Source organism: Portunus trituberculatus, chromosome 48 (genome assembly GCF_017591435.1).
Source record: "Portunus trituberculatus isolate SZX2019 chromosome 48, ASM1759143v1, whole genome shotgun sequence".
Lineage (NCBI taxonomy): Eukaryota > Metazoa > Arthropoda > Malacostraca > Decapoda > Portunidae > Portunus > Portunus trituberculatus.
The window spans coordinates 24,104,496-24,124,390 of NC_059302.1; the positions used below are offsets into that span (position 1 = coordinate 24,104,496).

At 36.3% G+C, this 19,895-nt stretch overlaps 1 protein-coding gene across 1 annotated transcript; it reads right to left on the minus strand.

The window, feature by feature from the left end:
• Nucleotides 1–1,781: 1,781 nt before the first annotated feature.
• Nucleotides 1,782–15,627, minus strand: LOC123498465 (uncharacterized protein C1orf112-like). The gene is given in 18 exon segments (XM_045245567.1): nt 1,782–2,598; nt 2,892–2,989; nt 3,420–3,558; nt 3,816–3,955; nt 8,872–8,938; nt 9,563–9,714; nt 10,343–10,530; nt 10,903–11,131; nt 11,238–11,391; nt 12,072–12,198; nt 12,316–12,387; nt 12,389–12,459; nt 12,587–12,804; nt 12,973–13,127; nt 13,266–13,408; nt 13,828–14,031; nt 15,099–15,219; nt 15,400–15,627. Coding segments are annotated over 17 exon segments (2,739 nt in total). The 5' UTR covers nt 15,216–15,219; nt 15,400–15,627; the 3' UTR covers nt 1,782–2,133.
• Between the last annotated feature and the right edge of the window lie 4,268 nt (nt 15,628–19,895).

The following is a 19,895-nucleotide window of genomic DNA, read 5'->3' on the forward strand; positions in this document are numbered from 1 at the left end:
AGGTACGAGGGGTAACTCAAGGGCTTGTGACCTCGCTTTCCAAGTGTATGTGGTGTGTGATGTGGTCTCAGTCCTACCCGAAGGTCAGTATGAGCTTTAAGCTCTTTCCGTAGTGGTAAGGCTGGCTGTCCGTGGTGAATAACACGCACACACACACTCTCTCTCTCTCTCTCTCTCTCTCTCTCTCCCCCCGTATTTTATCTTGATTCAATTTTTCTTTCAATTTCTAATTTCCGTACTTTACATTTATTTATCACTATGTTTGCATTTACTTTGAATTTATTCTATTTTTCTGCACTGAATATTTTCCTTCCATTTCTGCATTATCAATTATTACATTTTCTTTATTAGTTATATTTACAAATGTTATATATATATATATATATATATATATATATATATATATATATATATATATATATATATATATATATATCTCTTTTTTTTTTTTTCTGTGTGTGTCTGTCCGTCTACTTGTCTGTTTGCCTGCATGTGTCTGTTTTTCATTCTTCTCTTAAACATTTTTCTCCTCCTCCTCCTCCTCCTTCCCCTAAATGGTTACATTAGGAAGGCACGATGGTTACTTTTAGAAAGGCATTTACGTTTCGCTCCGTAATGGGGAAGACTGGTTGGGTGACCAGCAGACAACCGAGGAGGAGGTGAATTACACACACACATATACATATGTTTTGGCTGTTTTAACAAAAAAAATAAATAAATAAATAAAGAAAATAATAACTACGTATTTAATTCTCTGCATTATAAAATCATGTTTCTGTTATTGCGCTAAAATTTACTTTGTTTAGCAGGATTGCACCGGGTAGAAAAAATTCGAGTGGCAAAGTCGCAAGTTGCACTAGGAAGAGGCCCAAAAATAGAATCGCAAAGCCGCAGTCGCACCTGATACGGCCGCAAAGTCAAAGTCGCGCCCAACTCTACTTATAACAATAATAATAATAATAATAACAATAACAATAATAATAATAATATGATATTGATAATTGGTATTACTAACTACTACTACCACTACTACTACTACTAATATTACTACTACTAGTAGTACTACTGTATCACTACCACCATTATTTCTACTATTACTGTTACTACAACTACCATTACTATGTAATTATGAGTTGCTTTTAATAAGCTTTTAATAAGTCAGTTGTTAGAGGGTAGTGGTGTAAAAGCTCTTGATAACTATAAAAATTAACTATGCTTTGCAGTTTTCATTTTATGGGATAAAATAACCATAGTAAAAATAATGAGTGATACCATCAGAAAGACAGTGAAGGAAAAACATGGAAATAGAAACCTGTTTTAATGGCAAGGTTTCAGTTCTTTCTTTCCAGATACTGCGAGATGAAAGGGACCCTTATTTGTTTACTATATAATGTTATAAGAGCAGCAGCAGGGCATTTCTTGGCTGGCTGGGTGGCAGCCCCCCACACGGTGGCTCACACCACAACACACCAATACACAAGTCATTCATACTCTTACCTTATAGGCTGTAGTGACAATGGTTGGAGAAATCAAGTTTATTTCAGTAATGCTTGATTTCACTTCCCAGAGTAGTCCATTTTCACACCTAGGAGATAAGGTTGATAGAAAGCATCACCACTTCAATAATGACTCATAATATGGCCACCTTCCATCCAAATGGATTCATTCAGATTACTACGCTCAATGCATCCAAGGAATTTCCCAATGTGGTTCATATCAAATCTCTAATCTAATAGATAGATAGATAGATAGATGGATAGATAGGCAGATAGATAAATTAATGAAGATTAAAGTCAACAATATATTCAATATTCATATTTAATATAAAAATACTTATTTTCATTGTAACTGGTTTCCAATAATTTTATAAAAAAACAACTAAAACAAACGCTCCATTGATGCAGTAATCAATATCTGTATTAGTCAAACCATATCCATACACATTTTTTTTAAAGAGTTCTGTATTAAGAGATGAGGAATGCAATAGGGATCTTAATAATAATAATAATAATAATAATAATAATAATAATAATAATAATAATAATAATAATAATAATAATGACGAAATGAAATTTAAAAAAGCTCACTATGGTTGAGAGGCAAATGCTCAGCTGGTATAAGTAACTGTCAGGACTAAGTCAAATCACTAATTGTATCTAACACTTTTGGTTCATCACTAGTCCACACATTTAACATATTTTCAAGAATGTTCTTCACCATTTTTCTGTTTTCATTATCAATAAATACAGAGTTTTCTTTCATTCTTTTCACCAAGTTGCAAGATTCCTTTAAGGAATCAAGCATCCTACTGACATCTAGGTTCTCTTCCTCTGGTGAAGTACTTTCTCTGCGCCGCTTGACAGATTTGACTGTCGCCTGATCCTGAGAGTCACCTTTCACTTTCTTAGTTTTCATGTGGTCCACAATCAATGTGACATCATCCTGCCTTTTTGGTAAATCTTTTTGCTGCATCTTGATGCTCTGGTAGAGAAGGAGTAATAAAGGAGTTTGGCTAGTAGGGTGTGGAGTTTGCTGAAGGTAAAGGGTCACTCGTTCTCTCATCTCCTTTCCACATCCAGCAAGGCACCTTGGTAATACCTGTAAAAGTGACGTGTAAAGTAAGAGCACCCTCTGCAGTACAGGAATGGAAGAAAACTGCAACTGTACATATTTTATTAGCACCATAAAGGAAAAATAACAGGATCAGCAAGAAAATGGGAACTCACTTCTTTGCCCTTCTCTTTACATAATGAAATAAATCTTGTACAGGTTACCTCCCTATAAGGAGATCTCAGCTTGGTATAGATGGACAGATAAATGAACTTTTAATCCTTAACACTGTCAAACTACAAGGACCAATACATAAATAATTCTTCATATCTCATACTTACCTCTTCATGAGATGTGTGTTTACCAACAGCAACAAATGCATCAATGGCGTGCTGATGAACAAGTGGGTTTTCATCCTTCATCATGTTTGACAGCACATCTAGTGAGAGAGAGAGAGAGAGAGAGAGAGAGAGAGAGAGAGAGAGAGAGAGAGAGAGAGAGAGAGAGAGAGAGAGAGAGAGAGAGAGAGAGAGAGAGAGAGAGAGAGAGAGAGAGAGAGAGAGAGAGAGAGAGAGAGAGAGAGAGAGAAATTATCAAGTAACAGGACTCAAAAACAGCATTTCATTTACATTTACATCTTCAGCTATCTAAAATTTGAAACAGTAGGTCTATGCATTATACTACCCACAGGTACCTTTCGGCATTTACTTACCAATCAAGTAAATCTGATGCTTAAGTACTTATGAGAAATTCCCATGCAGGTTACAAACAAAATTCATTCTTGTTCTTTCATTCCCTCTTTGCATGATCTGGTCCTCTTTTTCTCTTCTTCCTATGTTTCTCTTTTATCTAATGGAAACAATTATTACCTGACATGATGCTGAGGGTTTGACGAAGGTAAGGAGACTCTGGGAAGCGGCACTTTCCCAGAGAAATCATGAAGTCACAGAGGCTGACCTTCATTGCCACTGATCCTTTGAGACAGCCTTCTTTTACAATAGACAACACCTGAATGGAAAGAAAGGAAGGAAGAAGGAAAATCAATAAATAGCAATAATTTCATGTTTAGAAAATGAAACTGACAGTTAAGAAGTGTTCCTGATTATGGCTCTCTCTCTCTCTCTCTCTCTCTCTCTCTCTCTCTCTCTCTCTCTCTCTCTCTCTCTCTCTCTCTCTCTCTCTCTCTCTCTCTCCTCTCCTCTCCTCTCCTCTCCTCTCCCTCTCTCTCTTATTGCAGTCAAAATGCAGGATTCTAATGCACATACCTGAAGTAACTGGGAACTGGACAGGTAACTGAGAATGAATGATGATATCTTCAATAGAGGACAAACAAGCTTCTCTACCAGGAGGCATCCAATATAGTCAAGAGGTAACCTGCAAAAACTTACACTGTTTCCTGATATGACTCATGAAGGATGACATATTTCTGTAATGATGATGATGATGATAATGATGTTTATTATGAAAGTGATAAAATTATTTTTCATTTACAAAAATACATGCTTTTGATGCAGAGACCATGATCTGTAGGTACAGAATAATTTAATACAAAATCTACTCATCACACTTTTACAAAAACTACATTTGTTAATATAAAAAATCCACATGAAGACAAAATTCCTTACACAATAATATATCGATATTAACCTAACATAACATAACATAAATAATAGGATAACAAAGGGCCACCAGGGCCCATCTAGGTTATCCTGTATCAGTCGCACAGCGACCTCGTCATCAGTACTTAAAGATACACTTACAAGTACACAATACATTATATACTAATTCTAAATATTTGGCCCATTAACAGGGCTAAGTCCTGCAGCGAAATCCTCTACAATTTGTGGTCCCCATACATGGGGATCATGTCTTGTTTAACTATAGTAAATTTCTTATAAAAACTATCATGCAGTGCTATACATAATTATAAATCTAATAAATTTAAGTGCTTATCTAATCTGTTTTTAAACATTGTCAAACTAGTGCTATTTACAACCGTCTCTGGCAATGCATTCCAGAAGTCTACCACCCTATGACTAAAGAAATATTTTCTTATATCTAACCTGCAGCCTTGCTTTCTAATCTTCCTGCCATGATTTCTAGTCCTACTTCCCTCCTCTAAGGTAAAGAAAGATCTCACATCTATGTAGTTTGTATCTGAGAACATTTTAAATAACTCTATCATATCCCTCTTATACATCTCCTCTCAAATGAAAACATGTTTAATTCCTTTAATCTATCTCTATACTCCAGGCGCTTTAATGCTGGTATCATCCTAGTTGCTCTTCTCTGAACTGCTTCTAACATGTTGATATCCTGCCTATAGTGGGGTGACCAGGCCTGTATGCAATACTCTAAATGGGGCCTAACATAGGAATTATATAAGCTACGCACCACTTCCTTACTTTTATAACTAACATTTCTATTTATAAAACCCAGGATCCTATTTGCCCTATTTCTTGCTTCTAAACATTGCTTTGAAAATTTCATAGTCCTGTCTATCACTACTCCTAAATCCTTTCCTTCCTCTACTGCCTCTAGCCAACATCCCTCCATCTCATAGTTAAAGTTTGTGTTGTCTTTACCTAAATGCATAACCTGACACTTTTAGAATTAAACTCCATCTGCCACCTGTCTGCCCATGCTATCAGCCTGTCCAGGTCTCGTTGTATTCTGTAATTGTCCTTTTCACCCTGTACTGCACATGCTATCTTAGTATCATCTGCAAACTTTGATACTTTGCTACTAATTCCTATATCTAAATCGTTAATGTACACCAAGAAAAGAAGAGGTCCTAGCACTGATCCTTGGGGTACCCACTAACCACTTCCTTCCACTCAGACATTGCCCCATTTAATACTACTCTCTGTTTCCTATCAGAAAGCCATTCACTAATCCAATCAACTAACCTACCCCTATCCCATGTAGTCTCAATTTGTACACTAGCCTCCTATGCGGTACCTTATCAAACGCCTTGCTAAAATCTAGATATATAACATCTATGCTATTTCCATCATCTAACTCCTTGGTAATATATTCTAAGATATCGAGCAAATTTGTAAGACAGGACCTCCCTGATCTAAAGCCATGTTGGGTATCTCTAATTAATCTATTCTCATTTAAATGCTCCCAAATACTACCCTTAATGATTTTCTCTAGTATCTTACATACTATACTAGTTAAACTGATCGGTCTATAATTATTCGCATCATCCTTCCTACCTTTTTAAATATTGGAGTAACATTAGCTAACTTCCAGTCCTGAGGTATCTCAGCAAACCTAAGTGATCTTTCAAAGATTAACTTAAGTGCTTCAGAAATACTGTCTACACCCTCCCTAAGTACTCTGGCATGTAGCTCATCAGGACCACTAGCTTTCCTATCGTCTAGTTCAAGAATAAATTTCCTAATAATTCCCGGTTTTATATCAATATTTTCTAAAGCTCTTAAACTACTCGTCGCACTGTTTGTAACAGGATTTCCTATTCTTTCCTAGTAAATACTGAAGAAAATTGTTCATTCAATAATTCTACTATGTCTTCATTTTGATCCACTACTACACCATCTTTTCTGAGTGGTCCAATCCTATCCTTATTTCTTTTATCACTGACCTTGTAATAACTATATAATTTTTGGGATCTTTACTCCCAGCTCTAGCTAGTTTTATCTCTGCCTGCCTTTTACTTTTTTTATAACCTTACTCAAATCATCTCTGACCTGTCTGTACCTAATCAAATCTACATCTTCCCACTTTTCTGCAACTCTCTGTATGCCCTCTTCTTCTCTCTGATCTGGCTACCTATCTCATGAGTCCACCATAATGGCTTCCTGTTTCTCTGCCTTATATCTTTGTAAGGGATACACTGCATCACTATACCCTTTACTACAACCTTAAAAATATCCCACATCTCCTGTGCAGTTTTATTTCCAAAACTATCTTCCCAGTTTACCTCTCCTAATAACTGACGTAACCTACCATAATTGCCTTTCTGATAGTTTGGGACTCTAGTCTTATTCACTATATTATCCCTACTGGAATTAATGATAAATCTAATTATATGATGGTCACTGTTTGCTAAAGTCTCTCCTACCTCAACTTCCTTTAAACAATGCTCAATATTTGTTAGTACTATGTCTAAAACCTTCCTCCCCCTAGTAGGTTTATCTACCATCTGCACTAAATAGTTATCCTGAAAACTTTCCATAAACTTATTTTCACTAGCATCTCCTACCATCCTCTCCCAGTTTACTGACTTAAGATTAAAATCCCTAAGATAATTGTCTGACTAGTACACCCCTATTTATCTCATCTACCATAAGGTTGTCTACATCTGCTGACTGGTTAGGTGGTCTATAAAAGCTCCTACTCTAATAACCTTACTTTTGTTTACTCTAACATCCAGCCATAAGGACTCTACTCTGTTATCTACCTTAATACCATTAACCTGACTGGAAATGAAGGATTTTTTACATAAATAACTACTCCTCCACCTATCCTACCAATTCTCTGGTGTAAATACATAATGTATCCATCTACTTCATATTCTTTCCTATTTTCCTAAACTTTTCCTCATTTACCCATGCCTCTGTGACACATACAACATCTAAGTCCTCCTCAACTATATAACTAGATAACTCGTCCTTCTTGTTCCTAAGACTCCTGGCATTTACATAAAAACATTTAAGTCCTGCTACCTTCCTAGATGCTGTCTCCTTATTTGGAATCCTAATCTTATTCTCTCCTATTTGCACCTGGAAATCTTTCCTAATCTTTTCACTATCTCTGTTTATCCTATCTAATTTATGTCTAGCATCTTTCTTCTGGAATGCATTTGCTACCTCACCCCTACACTCCATCCCAACTCCCCTCCAGACATCCACTCAGCACATCCACACCCTTCCTACTCAGATGCACACCATCCCTAGCATACAAATCCCTTCGCCCATAGAACCTATCCCATACATCCACAAAGCTGACACCCACATCCTTACACATCCCTTTTACCCGATCATTCACACCAATGGCTCTAGACAACCATTCCCTGCTAACATACACACGAGGCAAGATTCCTGACACTACACACCTCCTACCACTCTCCCTTATCTTGCCTAACATTTCCCGAAATCTTGCCACTAACTCCTCCGACCCACCTGCTCTGACATCGTTCCCACCTACGTGCAAAACTACTACACCCTCCCTCTCCATCCCCCCAACCCTCTTCTGCACCTCCTCACTCACTGCCTTCACACCTGCACCAGGCATACACACGTTCGTCCTCCTATCCCTGTCTTTCCCACAGAAAGTGCTATCTAAATACCTAACCTGAGAGTCACCCACCACACACACCTGAGGTGTGCTAGGCACAACCATCCTCCTCCTCTCCTCTACCCCCTTCTTTCTCCTTTCACTCACCACAACCACTTCATTCACTCCACTCTCACTCTCCCTCCCCTCCAACAAACCGAACCTATTTTCACACTCAACAGGTTTAGTCCTATCCTCCCTAACTGCCTCCGCTTTCCTTCCCTCGCAACCTGCCATCTCTGCCCATCCTGACTACTATCTTTCCCAGTCTGGCTCGCCTGCTCCCTCTTCCCCACTCTGCTCTTCCCGACAGAGGGCCAAGCCACCCTGTCGCCCTCAGAAGGTCCAACCTTCGGCCTAACACTGATCTCCTGCCTAATTTTTTCCACTGCCTCCCCAAGCCTCTTAACCTCCTCCTTCAACTCAAAGATGAGAACTTCGTTCGCACTTTTCCCCTCACTTAGCTTTCTGATTTCCTCTCGCAATTCTCGGTGCTCAAGAGAAAGAACTAAATTCTCGCTCTTGAGCCTACACACCATACACTCAGAAAAGTCAACGACCTTCCTGTCATGCCCACACATCTCACACACAACAAACTCTCCCAATCCCACCTCAACACTCTCTTTCACGCACTCAATCACACTCTGATATACCTCAATAGCTACCGCCATACTAATTTACAATCTGTTAACTCACAAACAAATAAAAATACTTGGTGACGGCGGGTGGGGAACCGCGGTGGTGGGGGGCCTAAGTGAGGTCAACTAATCCTCTTTCAAGGTAACTTGACGGTTACAAGCCTAGTCTCCTCGCTCTACCAAAATACTTTTAACTCACAAACACTGATTCTAACCACTATTTCACTCTAATCTAACACTTGCAGTACACACTTTCACTTCACTAACACTCAAAAAGCACCACACACAGACACCAAGCACAAACACCACTCGCTAACTATAAAAACCACAGCCAAAAACGGAGCGCACACACAACACGTCCACTCGCCACCGCAGCTACTATGTTTTGGTGTGTGGTTGCCTTGAAAGGCTTCCATGAGCAGCTCTATTTCTTGGAGGTTTTTTATCTGAAACAATGTTTTGGGAGGTAGATTATCAAATATTTCCAATACAAAAAACTTGGAAAAGATCTTTTGTGGTTCTTATGTGTAATTCACGCAGTCTTGATTACAACTTAGACTCTGGACCAACAGAGTTGCTCTTCTATGAAGAGCTTAAAACTCAGAGACCTTCCTATGGGTAAGGCTGGTACCATACTGCATACACACTTCACCCAAGCCTTTGTTCAACAGGGACAAGAAGATTTCAATGTTTGTCAAAACCTTTAGAAGTGTTGGAACCTACACCTCTCTAATGGCAAACACAGACACTCTCTACTGAACAATAAATAAATAAATAAAAAGTTCAGCAAAGTAGCTGGATGCATGCTCAGTCCCAGAACATCTACCTCACCAACCTATGGTTATCTTAGGAAAAAAGCTTAGGGTGAAATGTCATATCCAACAGGGAGTCTACACTTCATGCCAATACAGCATAATTGTTCTCACTGTTATTCTAACAATTCATGCTATAAGCACATCACTGTTCCTCAGCCATTAAGAAAATATATCTAAATTTTCAAGATGTAAACAAATTTGGAAAAAAAATAAATAAATAAAAAAAAAAAAAAATAATGGACTGACAGCACCTACCAGACTTTTAACATCTTTTGCAGTAGCAGTTCTTGATGCAATGATGGTCACATGTTGTATGAAATATTCCATACAGCTCTGAAACTCAGCAAGCTGTACTTCATCTTCAGGTTTATTTTGCATTAGTCTCCGCCATACTCCAGTACCCTTTTCTGAAAGAGAGAGAGAGAGAGAGAGAGAGAGAGAGAGAGAGAGAGAGAGAGAGAGAGAGAGAGAGAGAGAGAGAGAGAGAGAGAGAGAGAGAGAGAGAGAGAGAGAGAGAGAGAGAGAGAGAGAGAGAGAGAGAGACCAAAGAATATCATTGAAAGAAGCCAAAAATTTGATATAATGGCAAAGATGGGAATAAGAATGAGGGTAAAAATCAGAAAAGGCAGCTAAACATTCCCTAGCTTAGTTCTCCAAAATCAAGAGAAGTACCTCAACATTTGCATCCATCACACATGCTTTCGTTTTTCAATAATTACAATGTTATTCAATCTCAATCTCTTTTGCTCATCTCTAACTTCACTTTAAACAAACTCTCTCAAATCCTACCTGTGAAGTCTCTTCTCTAAATAATCTACCAATGCCATATCATCACCAAACAAAAGCTGATACACATTCGTTCCCACCCCCCACCACTCAACCGACTGACCCTCAACCACTGCTGCAAAGATGACCAGTCCTTTCCTCCCTATCTAGAGACAATGATATAAGCTGTAGATGTCCTGTCTCAACTGTCCTTCTTTGCCTTTTAACACCTAGTCTGGTAAGTGTGGTATATTGACAAATATTACTAACCATTCTGTCTGGCAGCATTAATTCTTGACATAATATCTTCTTTATGACTTGGAGAAAGCTTTCCCATAAGTCTTGATAAAAGAGTAACAGTCACAAGTTGCTGGATGGACGAAGGGTCTGCATGGGTCTGGCTTAAAACCTCCACAAGATAAGCACAATGTGTCCTGCATAACTCACTAGTTCCGTACCTAAAATATAGAACAACAAGAAGGATGTTAATTGTAGAAGTAGTAGTAGTAGTAATAGTGGTAGTGGCAGTGGTTGTAGTGGTGGTTGTAGTTGTAGTATTACCAGTAATGGCAGTAATAAAAAAAAAAAAAAAAAAAAAAAAAAAATATATATATATATATATATATATATATATATATATATATATATATATATATATATATATATATATATATATATATATATATATATATATATATAATAATAATAATAATAATAATAACAACAATAACAACAACAACTACAGCAATGATAAATGAATGGACATAAACATGAGTCAGAAACATCATACAATAGTACATGTGAATCAATCATTCAACATAAAGATCCACCTTGCAATGAAGCACCAGACATCAGCAGCTAGAAGGGATGGCCACATTTTCCCACTGAGTAACCAGCGCACAAGTTCTCCCTCCAGAAACTCAAACTGCTGACAGTCAAAAGTAGCTGAGGCAGCGCAGAGGTGCATTACAGTGTGCTGATACAGCGTCACAGCACTCAAAGGCTTCCCCTTACACATGACACCATCCATCATGCACGGAAATGATAAACTTGCATGGCCTGTGAATCATCAGTGAATTATTAAAGTATCACCAATAAACACCTCACTAATAAAAGATATCAAGCCAAAATAAAAAGATAAACTAGTATAACTACACTTGCTGACCTTTCTCTGTTGCTTGGAAAATCCTGGATACAATGGTGTTCATGTGATGAGTAATAGAGCTTCTGAGAGGGAAAAGAACTGCTATCAAAAGAAGAATGTGACATCCCCAGTCATCCACAATGCTTGTTTCTTTTTGCACTGATTTAAGCACTTCCTGTTGAAAATAAAAGACATACATTTGAATCTGCTCTCCTTTAAAACCAAATTATAATTAACAAATATTAGTGAAGCAGAACAAACAGCTCAATTTCAGGAAAGTTAATAACAATGCATTACAAACTTCAAAGAAAAATATGATCTTCTATTCAGAATGGAACAATGGAAGGTGACCTCAACTAACATCTATACATATATCATGACAGTCTCCCCAAAAAGGAGAGTAACCAAAATAAGGCACACAACTTTTACATCTACACTCATTTACATATCTCCTTCAGTCCCTTGGTCCACAACATAGAGGAGAAAGTTTTCCTGCCCTCACTTTACAGGGATGAGCCACACAGCTTGGCAAGTTTGATCTTGAAGTTGGAACAAGGCTCCTTCATAACAAGTATTTTCCCTCCACCACACTGAGTGTCCTACACCAGTGTAAGACCGTCAGAGTGTGGTGCTTCCCTTCAAGTTGACAGGGCCACATCATTACTCCTACACAACTGCTCTCCATTTGCTTTTATCATACATAACTCATTCTGTTAAGCTCTAATATTTGTCCTTGTTTCAATCAACTCATACATATAAATTGATATCAGTGTTCTAAATGTAAATTAAATTAATAATACATTCACAATTCAAATGCCCTATGACACAATCTAAATACATTTTCATCAGACATACTTCAATAAAGTCTTCATCGTCCCTGAGATGTGTTAGAAGTGGTTCAATGCCAATGGTCACCTGAACCTCAAGATCTTTCTTCACACCTTCTGGATAATCAATCAACACTACATTCTTGGGTGAATATCTGTAAAATTAAATTGAAATGGTACCACACCTTTAAGCACAGTAGTATTGCTTTTACATACGTACATATAAATGTTCAAATTACACCAGAAAAGAAGAAGACGAGAAAAATACTTACCTGTACAACAAAAGAATCAGCAGCATCAGAGATGTGTGACATGCCATCAAGTAGCCATAAAATTTCTCACATCACTATGACAACCTTCAGGCAAAAGCTCGTCATTTTGATGATTCGTTGGACAATTTTTTTGTCTTTCTCTTCCTGCAATAAACCAAATACATAAATAAATAGTCATTAATGACCACTTGTATTATGTGACTGGTAATATTAATATAACTACATTAATATTACAAAATCTCTAGATTATTTATGAATACAAGCATCTCACCACTGTCTTATTTCCAAGAGATAATGATGCTAAAGTATCAAGTCCATCTTTAATCTCCTTCACTAATGCTGTCATCGGAAGAGAGAGATCCAGCCGGGTGATGAGTACACCATGGTACTGCTGAATGAGACTTGTGTAAGCTCTCCACAGTGTTACACTCCCACGAACTTCTGACAGCTGAGAAAGACAAGCAGCTGTTGTGCATAGCTTATCACAAACTGTAAATAAATAAGTTGATTAATGAATAAATAAACAAATATGTACATAGATATATTATGTATAATAGATAAATACAAAGTAAACAAAAATCAAGTTCATTGCTTTTAAAAACAGAAAAAAAAAATTTCTAACCTCAATCAATATAACAGATTTACAGTGAGTTTTACCTTCTGCAAGAATTTCTAAATCATCCTCAGCTAAAGGATCAAATTTCAGTCTTGATAAGAGGTTTGCAAAATCTACAGCCACTTCCACAGTAAGCTGGTAGAGTCTTGACAGGGAATCTTGCACTTGCTCTAAATGACCATTGTAAATGGTTTCACTGAAAGGAAAGTGTAATATATATGGAGAGATCAGACAAATTACTTTAACCATAAATTGATAATTTTGGTCAAAATCAAATGAATATACAGAAATACAAATTATACTTGATGGTGAAAGCCATATTATATAAACTTACCTCTGTTTGCAATGAGTTAATGAAGAAATAACAATGTTCAAAAACACTGGGGGAAGATTATTCAAATATTCCACAGCAATCTTTTCAGCCGGAAGTAAAAACTGCAGAGCCAGCTTGCAGCATTCTGACACTGTACAACATTGCTGAAAAAAATAAATAAATAAATACATTAATTATTAAATCTAGCAATTAAACAGTCAATCAATCAGTCAACAAATTAAAAACAAATAAAATTATTGTTGATGCAATAAAGTAAACATAAAATCTTCCAAAATAAGCTATACATTTTAGTGGTAGTACAGTTTTACAGAGTTCTTGAAGACATCTCTGAACTTATCAAAATGAATGATTTATGTAAAATAATATTACTAACTCACTCACATTATCAAAATGTACATGCAATTATTTACCTGGCAAAGCTGAAGGTGATAAATTTATTATTTATATTTGGAATTAAAACTGAATGATTTTAAAATAAATTCCAACTAATTTATCAAAACTTTTCATGATAACTACAGTAAAAGAAAATTCTAAAGAAAGATGTACAAGTGACATTTCTCACCTGAATGATATCACTAGTGGTACTTGCATCACTCCCAGCATATCTTTGTAAAAATGAGTCATGAGAAGGCTTAAGGAAAGAAAAGGCAACACTAAAAAATTTAAAAGCAGTCTTGTCAACTTGAAGATGAGGTAATACAGATCCAAATGCCATTCTTGTAGCCTGTACGCCTTCTTCTGGAGATGGAGCTGATTTTAAAAAAGAGTGTGTCTAGTTAAGGAATGATAAAAAAAAAAAGAAAAAAATTTAATTTCCTCTCTCTCCTACTGTGATCTATGGAGATCCATCAATAAACAATTTCATATTAAGTAACATATATTTACTCTTGCATATACTATTCCTAAGTTAGCAGCTGAGCACTGTTTTACCACAAACATACCTAGTATATACATACATACGCACACACACACAAGAGAGAGAGAGAGAGAGATTCTTAATAACTATCATTATTATAAACATTACCAACAGTTAGAAACGAGCGATGCAGCACCAAGTTGCAACTTTGTGACATTTCTGCACTAGTCATGAAGTTCAAATTTGCGAAGTCAAAAGTCAGACAAAGAAAAGTTGTGTCAATTTTACACAAATTTGAACAGGATCAAAGATAAACTTTTTTTAAGAAATAGCTGCAATTGAAGATGGGCCAGGAAGACATAGAGGAAGATGACCTGTACATATTAGTTTAGGCTGTTCTAGCTATATAAAAAAAAAAAAATAAAAAAAATCTACTAATGAATATGTTTTTTTTGTCTTATAAAAACAAGTTTATGTCATAGTGCTGAAATTTACTTTGTAATTAAGCGGAGTTGCGTTGAGAAAAAATGTTCCAGTCGCAAAGTTGCAAGTTGCACTGGGCCAGCCCAAAAATAGTGTCACAAAATTGCAACTTGCACAGCGGTAGGACCAAAAATAGAGTCCAAAGTTGCACTGGGGAGAGCCAAAAATAGTCGCATGGTGCAAGTTGCACTGGGGGAGGGCCAAAAATAGTCACAAGTTGCACTGGGGGAGGGACAAAAATAGTGTCACAAGTTATAAACTGAACTGTGGGAGGGCCAAAAAAGTAAGTTGCAATTTGCACAAGGTGAGGGACAAAACTAGTGTCACAAAGTTGCAAATTGCACTGGGGGGAGGGCCAAAAAACTAGAATCGCAGTCACAGTCACGACACATCCAGTGGCAAAGTCACAGTCAAAATCACACCTGAAAGAATTAAAGGCACACCCAGCACTGGCAACAGTAATCATTAATATGCTTATACAATGAAAAGGATATGCTAAATGCATCCAGTAAGCTGGACACTTTGGCATTTGCTTCTAAATTTGTCCACTGGCCTGCCTCAGTTATCAGACTGAAGATATTATGAACTGGTTGTGATTCTTGAACATCCATTATTCTGAAATAGAAAGCTACTACTAGTGAAACACAGTTAATGATTACGCTGTACATGCATGCTTTATGACAAAGGGCCTGAGTTCATGCCTGCTATTAGAACAAGTAACGTGCATCGCTTGTTAAAACAAATATGTAGATTTCACTTAAGAACATGAGATTTGCATTAAGGTGTGGGTAATACCTTGTCCTCCAGACCAAACACAGCGGAGTTTGGTGATTTCTTTCACTACAAACTAATCATCCCTTCCTTCTGAATAACGAAGACATAAATCAGTCAAGCCCGCAGTTTTATAACAACAAATTCCGTGTTACATTTTATGAAGGACACAGGGATGAGTATAAACACCCGCGTTTTCCCAGCAGGATTCCCACAATGCCCCACGGCTTTGTGTACACCTGCAGCGCCATCACTTACTTCTTTTTCTACGGGCCATTATCGTGCCAAATAACTCCCGGATCCAAATTTCTCCCTGGTGACACCATGTATGGAAAGATCTATGGGGCTAATATCCCAATTATTGATCCGAGTTTTATCAACATAAAGCAGAGAAGCTATTTTTATTTTATTTTATTTATTTATTTATTTATTATTTTTTTTTTTACAATTTAGTGGTCAGAAGATATTTTAAGTCATATAGTGCCTTCTCACATTAATCAAACAATTTCCGCACAGCTTAAGTGCTGTTGAACAAATGACACTATCACTTGAGCAAAAATGAATAATTCAATAAACAGATAAAAGGGCTCGCACAATCGAGCAGCACAAAGTCACCCGTGTACGTGAAAATATTCCAAGCGACCAATCGCCGTGATCACCACCATTCACCACTATCGCGACTCGAGTCACTCAAGTCGCGCTACCAAACCGAAACCGCTCATGTCACAGAGCCCTTAGGAGCTATCATCTTCCCCACGGCCACTATTTGGTCCCTATTATTATGAGGTTGCAGAGTTCATGCCACCTTTCCACCCATAACTTTATTAGATTAAAACTTCCTGCTGCATATCATCCCTGTTCTGTTTATCTCACCTGATATAGTTAAGCAGTAACCACATCTCATCTTTTCATTTGTAAATATAAATTCTGGCTTTTCAACTCCTCCCCTTTCTTGTTGCAACTAAACCATTTCAAGAGAGGAACAGCAAGACACCTAAGGAAATAAACTGGCAAACCTATCTCAACCATTTTTCTTCTAACTGCAGTATTTTGAAAATATTTATCATACAGGCTTTCTTATTTAATTTATTCAGTTACATATTTTCTTCTTGGTCACCCTATTCCTTATGAAATGGACATATCATTGTCTTAGTGCTGAACATATGATTGAATATTCACCTCACTGAAAAGCATTTCCACCACAATGACCAGTGTGTAAGATGTGGACAGTCCTGTCATGATACTCCTGAAACCAAATGTCATCACAGTATTTATGGAAATATCCTACATAAAACTGGGTGATCAATGTACAAAATGCTCAGTGTTCCCTCTATTTTTTATATTTTATTACAAATGAGTCACAATAACCCTACACATATGTAATAATAGAAACACCTGTGCTTACCACACACAGGAACCAATGCAGTCTACACCTGTTGCACCATTTAATTCCATGATTTAGCTGAATGTTATGAACCATAACTTGTACCATTTTATATTACATCTAACTACACATAACTTTGTAATCAATTCCATGAGAATAAATATAATGGATTTTTCACTTCACTGATACATAACACCACCATATACATACACTGTCATGTCACAAAGAAATAAAGAAATAACCAAAGAAAAATAAATCAATGAATAAATGAATTAATGAAAAATTATACAGAACAAATTAATGTGTGTGTGTGTGTGTGTGTGTAATTCACTGTTTGATCTGCTGCAGTGTGTGTGTGTGTGTGTGTGTGTGTGTGTGTGTGTGTGTGTGTGTGTGTGTGTGTGTGTGTGTGTGTGTGTGTGTGTGTGTGTGAACCAAATACATTTTCAAGACATTTTTATGCATTCAGTATTTTAGAAAATGTACATTAAAAATAAATATATAAAATGTATGTACACCACAAGTTGTCAAAAATTCAAATGATAGTAAATCTCAAAGCTACAACATTCAGTAATTAGCTGGAACATGATGAATTGGTTGGTGACGTGCAGTTACCATTATGTTCTCAGTACATATTTTAATTTGTCCTCTGCTTGAAATATAACTACTTTATTGAAGTTTAATATTCCTTTATTTGCTTCTATTGTAGCAAATAACAGTCAAATAACAAAAATAATTATGCATAAAGAAAACTAACTACTTGAAATCCCTGGCAAAAAAAGAATTATATATGCAATACTTCTAAAAGAGGTCAGATAATTTCTTAGATATATCAATTTATCTTTTAGAATAATGTATTAAGTGTGGAGTTTCAACATGATTTTTAACTACAATGAAATAATTCTCTGAGAAAACATTTACTTAAAAAAGACAAATGTAATAGTATCATATACTATGAGAGAGAGAGAGAGAGAGAGAGAGAGAGAGAGAGAGAGAGAGAGAGAGAGAGAGAGAGAGAGAGAGAGAGAGAGAGAGAGAGAGAGAGAGAGAGAAATTCAAGTCCTTGGAGTTTTAAGAAGGTGTGTGTCTTCCCATATAACTTGTTACAAAGTAGAGTTCCTTTACTGAAGAGCCAGGTATAGAAATTAGCAAGAATTCAAGCTATGAAGTGAAAATATTCTGCAATGAAGTATGATCAGACTGAGATATATTTAGCAAAGAGAAAGAAACTGTAAAGCATTCATGAATTGAAAACTTGGCTTTTACTGGTATAATTGAAAGGAAAATGCTTTTACAAAGAAATTATTTTAGAACCTGTGTTTCTATGTCAGTGTGAATAGAACCTTGCTAATATTCTAGAGTGGTCTGGGGTGAATGTCATAGCAAGATCTTTGAATTCACAAGATCTATTCAGTTTATTATTGTAAGACAAAAATTTTAGATTTAGTAATGCCAGAGCAGTTTTATCTATGAGAATTGGCACAGGGTATTCTTTTTACTGTCATTAAAAACATTCATTATGGAAATATAGACAGCGCACAAAGTATAAAGCATCATGAGATCACTGAGCTTTATAAGTATATCATCAAACTTAAAGAGATGAAAGAAATTTTGTATCTTGGATAATTTTTTTTTTTTTTTTTTTTTACAAGGTGACAAAGAGACTCCTAAGGAAAGAATTTAGTGTATAAATATCATAAACAAGGGGCATATCAAAGTGCTAATGTGGAATGCGATAATATTCAAACAGATTTATCCAAAGGGAACATGTATAATAATTCTAAAAACAAATGTAATAGAAATTTTATCTGAAAAACCTAGACATAAGTAAATATTGGCTGATAATTAAAAAGGAAGTAGTATAAGGAGAGAGAGAGAGAGAGAGAGAGAGAGAGAGAGAGAGAGAGAGAGAGAGAGAGAGAGAGAGAGAGAGAGAGAGAGAGAGAGAGAGAGAGAGAGAGAGAGAGAGAGAGAGAGAGAGAGAGAGAGAGAGAGAGAGAGAGAGAGAGAGAGAGAGAAGTAGAGAGAGAGAGAGAGAGAGAGAGAGAGAGAGAGAGAGAGAGAGAGAGAGAGAGAGAGAGAGAGAGAGAGAGAGAGAGAGAGAGAGAGAGAGAGAGAGAGAGAGAGAGAGAGAGAGAGAGAGAGAGAGAGAGAGAGAGAGAGAGAGAGAGAGAGAGAGAATGCTGAAACAAATTTAGGATGCAATTACCAGTTAGGTATCCAAGCATATGTGAAGGACTCATATGAAAGACTAATAACAATACAGGAACCAAGGACAGTGTGCATGGGAAGGTATGTAACAAGGATACTATCATAGCCCAACATTTTAAAGCTTCAAAAAAAAAAAAAATAAATAAATAAATAAATAAAAAATAAATAAATAAAAATAAAAAATAAATAAATAAAAAATAAAAAATCAGCTATACATAAACAGAATATGATACATGTGTGTCTTAGATTCAACACTTTTGATGAATACTCTGAGCACTCAAGTTAGGGACATCCAGAAGAACATCTCTGAAGTAAATTAATCAAGTACAAGTTATTATCAAGCACTGTCATATCCTCCAGGGGTATTTTTTTCTTATTTTAAGGGAGGTACAAAAATTAAAACCAAATTATTGCAGCAGTTTTTTTCATAGACAGCCATTGATAGGTTAACAAAAAAAAAAAAAAAAAAAAAAAAAAAAAAAAAACAAACATTATAGAATAACTAATCTCAAATCCATGTTGCTTAACCTTATTCAACCGGTTTAATTTTTCTTTCAGATTTTAATTCCTTGATACACCAACACACAAAAAAATTTGTAATATAAAATAAATATATATTACATATACCTTTACACTACAGAAAACTATCATCAACAAAGTCTTTACACTAATCTACTTTAGAGGGTTCTGGAATGATCTCAGTCACTCTGAATTACAGTAGCGAATGTACATTGTATGAATGAGGTATGTACAGTTCACTTTTGGACATTGCCAAAACCTATGTGGTTTTCTTTATGAGCAGTGCTTTCTGTAATAGTACATTAAATGATTATGAAATGTGCAACCCCCGTAACCCAACTGCTCCACTAATGTCAAATATCACAGTGACAAGCAGCTCCCCTGAGCAACCTCTAGATTCTGTGAA